Below are 12,334 nucleotides of genomic sequence, written 5' to 3'. Positions count from 1 at the left end.
CTTTGACGTGCTTCTGAAGTACTAGGTTGGCAGGAGCAGGGACCGAGCAATGGAAGCTCACCCCGTCACGGGGATTCGAACTGCTGACCTTCTGGTCGGCAAGCCCTAGGCTCTGTGGTTTAACCCACAGCGCCACCCGCATCCCTTGGGTAAATTTACTCAAGATATATTATGGCGTGCTGCTGTGAACACTGCTCTGCAAAGTTTCTCTCAATGCCAGCAATTTCTTTTGGGGATTCAAGTGGGCCACAGTCTCTCTTCCCCTTTGTGAAAGCTTGCTCAAGGAGAAACATGGTGAGACTGCAGAGATGGTCTGAAAGCATAGGATGCAAGCTTCAGCACCTTGGCCAGTGCCTAGATGAGAAACTCTTGTTGTAAGCTCCTTGGAGGAAATGCAGGGTATTAGCAAAAAGAAAAAGAAACTTGCCATTTTAAGAGCAAGCTGTTTGAAAATTTTTGTCATGGCATGCTTGAAATGGTGAATCAATCAAGGGCTTCAGCGTGCTATTACATCAAATAAGTCAGAAATCTAGTTTCAGAATTCAGAACTTCAGAAACTTCAGCAAGCTGTAGTTCAGGGGAAATCATAAGAAGCTTAAGCAGGAAGTGAAGGTACATTGGAAAGGATTAGAGTGAAGCAAAGGCTTGGTCAAGGAATGAACATTTTCTAATCATAGTGTAGAGACAGTGATAAGCAAGTTTGGAGACAGAAATGTCTTCTAAATAATAAAAGCAGAGTTCAGAAAGAGCAGTTCTCTTTACACTGAGGTATAGGTACTCTTATACTTAACATTTATTCAATAAAAGTGCTCCGAATATCTGAATCTACTCTAAATCTCTTTGAAGTCAAACCATGCTTTATTCCTGAAGTCCAGACATCATCATTTTAATATATAGGTGTCTAAAACTAGACTCCACAACACATACTTAAATGATGACCTACTTTTTTTAAGCTAAAATTTTGTCTATCCCAATAGAATTTCTTGCACTTTAAAATAAAATTATTCTGGACAACTGGAAATTGGGATATTTTGTGGAACATAAGACCAACTCCCTGAGAGCACTGGAAACAGTCCAGAAAAAGGACAGGACAGAAATACATCTACTTATGTAACTGTGTGAAGAACAGAAACAGCTAGCAGAAGAAGTTTAAAAAGTCTGGGCCTAGAAAAAATACTCATCAAGAGCTCAGTTTATTCATAACCTTTAAATCAAGTAACATATACACATGGGCAACTCTTGCTGGAGGTCTTAAATTAGTGGGACATTTAATGGGGCTAGTATGGGTGAGATCTGATGCCAATGGACACAATGGAATAACCCTTTCTGCCCCCCCCATTGCAGCTCCACACCCTCCCAGTCTATTCAAGAGTTTTCCCAAGACTTCCCAAGATTTTGGGGGTGCACAGGGAGAGAAAGTGTAAGTCCCATTTGTGCAAGTGGGATTTGGATATGAGCACATTATTTTAAGGTATCACAAATATCACTTCCTAACTGTGCTGGGATGAATGGAACGTTGAAAATCCAAAGATCTGGTGGGTGGTGAAAGTGAAAAACTGACTCAGCTTGACTGATAAATGATGGTATTTTAAGAAGGCATGTAAATGGAGTGAAGAAATAGCAAGTTCATTGACAAGCCTCAGGATCAGATGATAAAATTGATAAACTGGCAAACAAGAATTATAATATCACTATTGCTCAATGCCCAATATTTTTGATAAATAGGGCATTTCATTATAAGTCAGTTATCATAAAATAACATGATACATTCTAAGTACAAAGGAATGAGTGACTGTGATAACATATAAACATGGAGGTGTGGTTACCATATTCATATACTTTCAGAGTAAGTTGAGTGTACTTTTAAAGAACAAAGCAACTAAGCAATGAAAATTAAGAAACATACGATATTTATGTCAGGCAGAAGAACATACAGCTTGCAAAAATAGTGAAGATTGAAAGAAGAGGCAAGCTTGTGACCAGCATGAGGTAATCTATCTCCTACAGAGAACCAACTGCAGAAAAAGGCCTTTAGATCATGGGGTCAGGGAGTAAAGCTTAGGGTAGCTGCCTATGGATCACCAAAAAATAGAAAATGCATGACAACAATTATCACCTGGACCTGTGTGCTTCCTCAGTGTAGTCCAGGTGATAACTGTTGATGGGCAACTTCAAGATCCCTGATCTCCCTTCCTGTGGCTCTTTTATCTTTAAACTCAACTTGAACTGTGCAGCTTTTCAAATAGAGGGCTGTCTACAACCACCCCAATAAAGCCCTCAAATTGTATACTGTAAGAGCTGTTAGAAGGTTGGTGGTGGTAATGTATCGCCAATGTTCATTGCTTAAAGAGTTAATTAAAGGTCCATCTGCTTTAAGCCTTTTGTTCCAGCTAACGGTGTGCCTTACCAGTTTGAAAGGGGCTCATCCAGAAGAACCACCCAAGGCAATCAAAAGTGTACATGGGTTAGAAAATAAAAACTGAATAAAGAAGAAGTCATGGAGATCATTGTTGTTGTTTAGTCGTTTAGTCGTGTCCAACTCTTCGTGACCCCATGGACCAGAGCACGCCAGGCACTCCTATCTTCCACTGCCTCCTGCAGTTTGGTCAAACTCATGCTGGTAGCTTCAAGAACACTGTCCAACCATCTCGTCCGCATATATTTTTTTAAAGTGCTGTATTATAAAGTTTGGAAAAATTCTGTACCGGAAAGTATATAAAGGGAGTGGCATTTTGCACATGGCGACATGTTGCCAAGGACAGCTTTATTTTTAGTGGGATTTTGAAGGAATTTGTAAACAAACAAACAAGCTTGCAGCTATTCATATTAAGCTTGTTTGGTAAATCGTTGGTGGGACAATCATGCAACCTTTTAACTCAAGTTAATTATCTCTTAATTGGCACTTATCTCAAGGCTATTCTGAAGTGAGCCTTTATTAACTTATTGTGCTCCTTGTGAGAGAAGCTGTGTGAATAATATATTAATGTGAGGGTAGCTGCTGAGGGGGAAATCAGGGGAAGTTATTGGCTTGATGGTGCCTATAGCTCTTGCTGTTTTCTATCTATCATTGCTCAACCTTGCTCAACCTGAGCATAAGTAAAAGAGAGGATGAGAGGAATCAAAGCAGCCCTAAATTGGCCTGGTTTGCTTTCCTGTGATTGGTCACCTTGCCTCAGGTGACCTTACCCCTTCCCTTTGCAGAAATTCCTTTCAGAGTCTCCTTCAGGTAAGGGGTGGCGGTGGAACAAATTCATCCCTGCTCATGGCAGGAATGCTATTCTCCTATATAATATGATAACCTGAAACCAACCTTTTTCCAGCTGTGGTCCCCTTTCGACCTTGTTTCCTTCCTATGCCCCCCCATGGATGTAGCCCAGGAGGGCAGCAGACGCCCATAAGTAAAAATCAATACGAATCATTACATATTTGAGTTTCTGCCCCCCTTAACAAAAGCCTGCTCCATAACAAAAATCCTGGCGATATCATGTACCCTCCCCCATCCTACCTGTAGGAAGGTAGCTATTTAAATATTTTGTTTGTAAATAGAACATTATTTTATTTATAATTTTTATAATTTATACAAAATACAACTGTATAAAATGATAGGGACAGAATGAAATATTGCTGAAACAGGAAAGCCCTCTATTTACACAATTTTCACCTGTGGCCCCCTTGGAATATCCTGGGCTCCCCTGTTGGGAAACACTGGTTTATGTTTTGCTTTGCTTCCCACAATGGAGGAATATACAGATTTATTCTGTTACTTTATGTGGGTGGTTCATGGAACATACTTCAATTATGTTGAGGTCTCTCCCAGTCTTTTAGTTCCTGTTAACCTTTCCGCTTGGGTGTATTTCCTACAATACAAAATTCTAAATGCCTGGACTTTATTCAGTCTAGGAAGAAAGAGTGGGCACTTCTGCAGGGCAGGAAAACACATACTCAAATTTAGATTTTTTAATAATAATAATAATAATAATAATAATAATAATAATAATAATAATAATAATTTATTTGTACCCCGCCCATCTGGCTGGGTTTCCCCAGCCACTCTGGGCGGCTTCCAACAGAGATGAGAAATACACTAAAATGTCACATATTAAAAACTTCCCTGAACAGGGCTGCCTTCAGATGTCTTCTACATGTCAGGTAGTTGTTTATCACTTTGACATCTGATGGGAGGGCGTTCCACAGGGCGGGCGCCACTACCGAGAAGGCCCTCTGCCTGGTTCCCTGTAACTTGGCTTCTCGCAGTGAGGGAACTGCCAGAAGGCCCTCGGAGCTGGACCTCAGTGTCCGGGCAGAACGATGGGGGAGGAGACGCTCCTTCAGATATACTGGACCGAGGCCATTTAGGGCTTTAAAGGTCAGCACCAACACTTTGAATTGTGCTCGGAAACGTACTGGGAGCCAATGTAGGTCTTTCAAGACCGGTGTTATATGGTCTCGGCGGCCGCTCCCAGTCACCAGTCTAGCTGCCGCATTCTGGATTAGTTGTAGTTTCCGGGTCACCTTCAAAGGTAGCCCCACGTAGAGCGCATTGCAGTAGTCCAAGCGGGAGATAACCAGAGCATGTACCACTCTGGCGAGACAGTCTGCAGGCAGATAGGGTCTTAGCCTACGTACCAGATGGAGCTGGTAAACAGCTGCCCTGGATACAGATTTGACCTGTGCCTCCATGGACAGCTGTGAGTCCAAAATGACTCCCAGGCTGCGCACCTGGTCCTTCAGGGGCACAGTTACCCCATTCAGGACCAGGGAATCCTCCACACCTGCCCGCCTCCTGTCCCCCAAAAACAGTACTTCTGTCTTGTCAGGATTCAACCTCAATCTGTTAGCCGCCATCCATCTTCCAACCGCTTCCAGACACTCACACAGGACCTTCACCGCCTTCACTGGTTCTGATTTAAAAGAGAGGTAGAGCTGGGTATCATCTGCATACTGATGAACACCCAGCCCAAACCTCCTGATGATCTCTCCCAGAGGCTGCATGTAAATGTTGAAAAGCATGGGGGAGAGGACAGAACCCTGGGGCACACCACAAGTGAGAGCCCAGGGGTCTGAACACTCATCCCCCACCACCACTTTCTGAACACGGCCCAGGAGGAAGGAGCGGAACCACTGTATGACAGTGCCCCCAGCCCCTCAAGACGGTCCAGAAGGATGTCGTGGTCGATGGTATCAAACGCCGCTGAGAGATCCAGCAGAACTAGGAAACAGCTCTCACCTTTGTCCCTAGCCCGCCGGAGATCATCAACCAGTGCGACCAAGGCAGTTTCAGTCCCATGATGAGGCCTGAATCCCGACTGGAAGGGATCCAAATGGTCCGCTTCTTCCAGGCGTGCCTGGAGTTGTTCAGCAACCACTCGCTCAATCACCTTGCCCAAGAATGGAAGGTTTGAGACTGGGCAATAATTGGCCATCGTGGCCGCATCTAAAGATGGTTTTTTAAGAAGCGGTTTAATAACCGCCTCTTTCAGCGGGTCTGGGAAGGCTCCCTCACGGAGGGAAGCATTCACCACCCCACGAAGCCCATCGCCCAGTGCTTCCCGGCTAGCTTTTATAAGCCAGGATGGGCAAGGATCCAGGAGACAGGTGGTTGGCTTCACTCGTCCAAGCAGCCTGTCCACATCCTCGGAGGTAACAGATTGGAATTGATCCCACACAACTTGACCAGACAGGACTCTAGCACTCTCCCACCCCGGCCCTGCTCCCACGGTGGAGTCTACTTCTTCCCGAATCTGAGCGATTTTATCTGCAAAAAAATTTGCAAAATCATTGCAGGAGAACATGTGGCCCGTACTGGGCCCCGATGTTACAGGTGGTTCCGCTAAATTGTGAACCACCTGAAAGAGTCTCCTGCTGCTCTTTTCTGCAAATGCAATAGAGGCGGTGAAGAAAGTCTTCTTCGCCGTCGCTATCGCCACTTGGTAGGCTCGACGTTGAGCTCTAACCTGTGTCTGGTCAGATTCGGAATGAGTTATCCGCCACCGGCGCTCTAGCCGTCTCAACGATTGTTTCATTGCCCTCAGATCCGCGGAAAACCACGGGGCTCTCCGGGCTCCATGCAATCGGAGAGGGCGCTTCGGAGCCAAACAGTCAATAGCCCTGGTTAACTCCACATTCCAGCGGGCCACCAGGGAATCGGCTGAAAGGCCATCAACATGGGATAAAGCATCCCCTACCACTCTCTGGAAACCATTTGGCTCCATTAAGTGGCGCGGGCGGACCATCCGAATCGGTCAGACCTCCCTGCAGAGGGGATGGGTCGCAGAGAAGTCCAGTTGCACCAGGAAGTGGTCTGACCATGGCACTTCTTTCGTTTCACTTTTACTTAGTGTCAGATCACCAACATCCGTAGAGGTAAACACCAGGTCCAAGGCATGTCCGCGGCTATGGGTTGGGCCAGACTTATTCAGGGACAGCCCCATGGAGGCCATGCTTTCCACGAAGTCCCGAGCGGCCCCTTGTAAGGTCGTGTCGGCATGGATGTTAAAATCCCCTAGGACAACCAAGCTAGGTGTCTCCAGGAGAACATCCGCCACGACCTGAAGAAGAAGAAGAAGAGAAGAGTTTGGATTTGATATCCCGCCTTTCACTCCCCTTCAGAAGCAGCTCGGGCAGGGAATCCTTGGTGCAGCGGGGAGGTCGGTACACCAAAAGGAATCCTGTACTGCCCCTATTGCCCAACTTCCAGAACATGCACTCATACTATGGACATACTATCACTGGAAATGGAGACACAATGTTGCAGAATATATTGTAATGGCTCTGCTGTGTTAATGGGAGGAGCTTAAGTGAAATAAATCCAGGACTAGGCACATATCAAAATGAAATATTAGTGTAGCATAGAAGCTAAGAAGAAGAAGAAGAAGAAGAAGAGTTTGAAGAAGAGTTTGGATTTGATACCCCGCCTTTCACTCCCTTTAAGGAGTCTCAAAGTGGCTAACATTCTCCTTTCCCTTCCTCCCCCACAACAAACACTCTGTGAGGTGAGTGGGGCTGAGAGACTTCAAAGAAGTGTGACTGGCCCAAGGTCACCCAGCAGCTGTATGTGGAGGAGCGGAGACGCGAACCCGGTTCCCCAGATTACATGACTACCGCTCTTAACCACTACACCACACTGGCACTACACCACACTAAGGCTGCAATCCTATGCATACAAACTGGGAAGTCAAAACTAGTGAATTCAAAACCTCTAAGTAGACACACCCTAAGACAAACCGTGAATTCCTTGGTTTGAATGCCCTGCTGTGAACTCACTAAAGGATATTAGGGAAGCCAGACTTAGCTCAGTTCTTCCACCCCACCTTGTATCTGTAAAAAGGGGGTCATAATATTGAAATTGAATTAGACCATTACGACAAAATGTTGCATGTGGAGTGTTTTGAATAAGTGACATTTAAATACTACGATATCATAATCACAATAATATATTGAGATCTTTTATATATAGCACCATTCAAAAATATAATATGACACAGTGATTGTACTGGATGCAGCTCATATAAGTCTCAGACCAAACTGATTTTATTTGTGTTTTGGAATGAAAACCACCACCACCATCTCAGTTATACTATAATTGTATAACAACAAAAGGATGTACATACGGGGTTGAGAAGGATGGTAAGAAACAGTTCACCTCCTCGTATACTTTTGTCTAGTTCTTGAGGCCCTCCAGGATATTCTTTGTAGAAAATTGTGTGGGTGAAAAGTCCACACGTCTGTCGAGGGAGCACCTGAAAATAAAGACAAAAAAGATCTATATGTGTGTGTGTGTGTTTCCTCCATGTCCTAGATCCCCTGATAATTGAAGGTCTGCTATTACGTCATAGATTGGGATTCCCAAGATGGCGTCGTCGTTAGTAGTAGCGTCGCATCAGTTGATGCTGTTTTTATTATTTTTATCAGTTTCTACTAGCTTTTTATCAGTTTTTATTAGCTTTTATCAGCCTCAGTACTTTATTTTTGTTAGTTGGCAGCTATTAATTTACAAAGCTTAGGTCAAGGGCCTGAGTTACAGAAAGTCTGGAAAGCTCCGGAGAAGGCCCTAATTAGCTCCAGCTCAGCAGGAGTGGAGATTAGACGTCCTATCGTGGGTAGACGCCGAGCTTCCTGATTTACAGCAGAAGCTGCTCTATCCCTGGAAAATGCCTAGGAAAAAGAAACGACCGGCCTCATCTCCAGAAGGGAGCCCACAGAAGAGCAAGCAGAGCAAAATGGACGATTTTGTAAAAGCACAGAACTCAGAACCTACCATACCAAACAGAACTCATTCCCAGGTAGGTGGGGATGCTTTAATGGGCGGAGATCACCCAGGGGAGAATGCTGAGATGAGCGCTCATGAATTATCCCATGAACTACCATCTGAGGGGGCACCGCTCTATGCAGAAATACTCGCGGACCACTGTCTGCTGACTGCAAGAACAGTGGAGGAAATTAATATCAAATTAGAAAAGGTAATGTCTCTCCTGACAGAGTTGGTGCTCCTGACAGCCAAAAATAGCCAACTCAGTACTAAAGAGACCGACCATAGCGTTGGCCTCCCTCTAGACCATCATGTACAGGGGTGCAACCGGCCTGGACTTGATAACCAAGAGACTACAAATACTAAAAACAACAAAAGCGAAAGTAGGGACCTGATCCTACAAAGTACTCAAGTAGCTCTGGATATATATCCTTTTAATGGTATGCTGCCTTACTGGAAATCAATCGACAGTGTGAAGAGAAACTTTAAGCTTTTACTAAATATCCATTGCAACACTCTGATCGCGATAAACTTGCTTTGCACGGACCCCCAGCACACTAGACTCACGCTGACATTTTCTGACTCAGCTACCCCTAAAATGCTACTGAAATATAGGGCCATTTTACAGGACTATAATATTGTTTTGAGGCGTGTTTTTAAAGACACAGAACGAAAACAACTACTGCCAAACTTGTCATATAGCCGGACCAACCCCAAGCAATCAGCACCCTCTCTGCCAAAGGGTTTTCGCCACAGGGCCATGATTCATTCGGAAGGGCTGTCAAAGATGATTATGTGCGGTGAACCCAGCTGCAACACTCACTTGGAGAGGAAAACATCAGACCAAAAAGGTCAAACACACAAAGAACGCCAGCCCAATCTAGATAATTCAAAGATAGAACTCTCTATTACGCCTTTGGCAGATCCAGAATTTCACCACCCTTTACCCCAACTGGAATCTGATCAGCCAATGCCAAGTGACGACCCTCCCAAGGGAAATGGGACACATAGAAAGCCAGAGACAGATTTAATTATCTTTGACGAAGACCCCCCGATGGCACCAGCAATCCAAATAACACCGTCGATGCCGGGAAATCGGGAAAATGCTGCAAATCAACCCCGAGAACAACAACACCATGCATATCCTAAGAACGGTTGCATCATTACCGAACCAGTGGGAGAGCTGATAACAATTTCCCCACCACAATGAAGCCAAGCCAGTTATGGAACGAGCAGCTTTAACATTATCTCATGGAACATAGCGGGTTGGGCTAACAAACTTGGGGACGAGCCATTTCGTGAATATATAACAGGTTTTGACATAATAATGCTGCAGGAAACTTGGGCAACTGATAACATAGCTCTCGACGGTCACGATGTCTATGAAATCAAGGCCTCTAAACCGCTTGGAAGGGGACGACCGAGGGGGGCCTAGTAACTCTGGTTTCCACTCAATTGGCGTCACAAGTTATTGAGTGCTCAGTTTTCGAGCAGCTGGCACTGGGGATCACCTTGCATATGGAACCCAAGAGTATTATTCTTGTTTCAGTGTATATTCCACCATATACAGTGCAAACACAGATAGAGAGCACGTGGCGTAAAATCCATAGTTTCCTTCATTCCCTACAAATTAGGTACCCTGGCTCGCCATTTTACCTAATGGGAGATATGAATGCCAGAATAGGCTCAAATGATGATAGCCTGGAAATAAAATTCCCAATATTAAGAGATCTAAAGGAAAATAGTGCCCTCTTGCTAAACCCACCCCCACGTAGACATTCGAAAGATTGCCAAATCAACTATGCTGGATTCTGTCTGGCTTTTTTACAAATAAGTCTTGATTTGATCATTGCTAATGGGGCATTCCCCGGGGATAGAGAAGGCGAGTACACATTCATAAATTCAAATGGGGCCAGCACAGTAGACTACTGTCTAACTAACAGACAGGCCTTCGAATCAATTAAAAAGTTCACAATAGATAATAGGACTGAAAGTGACCATTTACCTCTTATCATCTCCACCACTGGCCAAAATTCAATTCAGCACTCTCACATAGAACATGAGGATATAGTCAAAGCAAATGATCCAGCATTGCGTAGGAAAAAATGGACACCTGAGATAGCAATTGCAGTTGAGAATAGATTGAATTCACAAACTGCAATTGAGTTAAGATCAATTATAATAAACAATTTATCAATAGACTCCTCCCTGACAGCTTATGAAAATCTCATTGAGTCCTTGCAGGATGTGGTCTCGGTTAATATAAACTCAGCCGGCAAGCCACGCACTGCTAAAGGGCGCAGCTGGTTTGACCAAGAGTGCCACACAAAGAAGGAAGCCTTAAGGAACGCCTATTTGGCCTATAGAAACGCTGGATTAAGCTACTTACCTCAATCTTATTTCAAAATCAAAAAAGAGTACAAAGCCCTTTTGGCCTCAAAAAAAAGGCAGTCCGAACAAAATTCCTGGTCCCTACTATTGAATGCCTCACTAAACAATGAAACTAAACTCTTTTGGCAACTGGTCTCCGACTCAATGAAAAATAGTTCCTCAGCCCCCAGCTGTGTCATTCCAGCTCAGGTTTGGGAGAACCACTTCAGAAATATATTTATGGAAAATCCAAACCTCCCTTCCAGTTTACAGGAGGATGACAGGGCACAATTGTCACTGCTCCCTAATTGGAGGCCGGTTACTGTGGAGGAAGTCCATACATTAATTGGGAATCTGAAGAGTGGAAAGGCTCCAGGGAAAGACTTTATCCCAGCTGAGTTGATTACATCAAACCAGCACTGGTGGGCTCCGCTTCTGGCAGCACTCTTTACGGTAGTAAATAACTCTGGTAAGGTACCATATAGCTGGAAACATGCTATAGTAGTTCCAATCTTTAAGAGAGGCCACCCAAATGTACCTTCCAATTATAGGCCTATTAGCCTGCTCTCAATAATTGGGAAACTGTATGCCCATTTCCTCAGTAGCAAATTGACAACTTTTCTAAATGAACATAATATACTATCTGAAGCCCAGGCAGCTTTCCGTGAGAATCATTCAACAACAGACCATTGTCTAATGCTGTCCTTCCTAGCTGAGAAGTATACCAGACACCTACAGGGTAAACTCTTCGTGGCCTTTATGGACCTGAAACCACATTTGACTCCATCCCCAGATCCCAGCTATGGTCCTGATCTTGCAGGACAAACTGATCTGATCTTGCAGGACAAACGACTTCTCTTTCTTATAAAAGCCCTGTACAATGGAACCAAACTGCAGGTCCGATGCAGTCGACAGGGACAGCTATCGAACAGCATCGAGGTGACTAGGGGGGTGAGACAGGGTTGTATTTTGGCCCCCACACTGTTTTGTCTATTCATAAATGACCTAGAAGAGAACTTAATGGACCCAGATGGACACATTCCAAAAATAGGAATGAGAAGGACCCCTTTGTTGTTGTATGCTGATGACGCAGCCATCATCTTGCGTTCCAGGCCGGGCTTGAATTATCTGTTGAGGAAATTTTCTGATTACTGTTCTGGAAATGGTTTATCCATTAATTATGAAAAATCTAAAATCTTAGTCTTCGAAAGAAGATTCTCCCAGTCTAAATGGGTGCTGGATGGCCATAACCTTGAACAGGTAAAATACTTCAGTTACCTAGGGCTCACATTCCATCATACAAGATCTTGGAAGCACCATTGGCAAACCTCCCTTCAAAAGGCGGAGATTACAAAGCTAGCCATACATAGATTCTTCTTCACAAAGGGCGGCAAATATGTTCCAGCAGCCTTAAGGGTTTTCAACGCAAAGCCCGTCTCCCAACTCCTGTATGCAGCAAATGTCTGGCATAATGGGGACCTGCCAAAGCTAGATGGCTTTCTGGCAAAATTTATACGATCTCTGCTGCAGGTACCTAACTGCGTCCCCAACTCCGTACTTTTGTTGGAAGCTGGTGAATGCCCAATTTCAGCTAGAGCGTGGTGGACTGCCCTAAGACATTGGCTCAGGATTTCAGTGTTTAATCTAGGGAAGGGTCTGTACCAACATTTGACCAATGAGGAATTTGTCAGCAAATGGCAGAAAACCATGGCTAAA

At 44.4% G+C, this 12,334-nt stretch overlaps 1 protein-coding gene across 3 annotated transcripts in view; it reads right to left on the bottom strand.

Annotated features, from left to right (window-relative positions):
• NDST4 (N-deacetylase and N-sulfotransferase 4) overlaps positions 1-12,334 on the bottom strand; it is a 135,609-nt gene that overhangs the window by 47,247 nt on the left and 76,028 nt on the right. For all 3 annotated transcript variants that reach the window (XR_014568343.1, XR_014568344.1, XM_083756451.1), the window contains one exon: positions 7,611-7,739. Coding sequence is in view for 1 of the 3 variants with exons in the window: in XM_083756451.1 (XP_083612577.1) it covers positions 7,611-7,739 (129 nt within the window). In the remaining 2 variants the exon portion in view is untranslated. The remainder of the gene's footprint in view (positions 1-7,610; positions 7,740-12,334) is intronic.

Source organism: Podarcis gaigeae, assembly GCF_964106915.1.
Source record: "Podarcis gaigeae genome assembly, chromosome: 9".
Lineage (NCBI taxonomy): Eukaryota > Metazoa > Chordata > Lepidosauria > Squamata > Lacertidae > Podarcis > Podarcis gaigeae.
The sequence above is the reverse complement of the archived record's forward strand: the minus strand, read 5'-3'. Positions and strand labels throughout refer to the sequence as shown.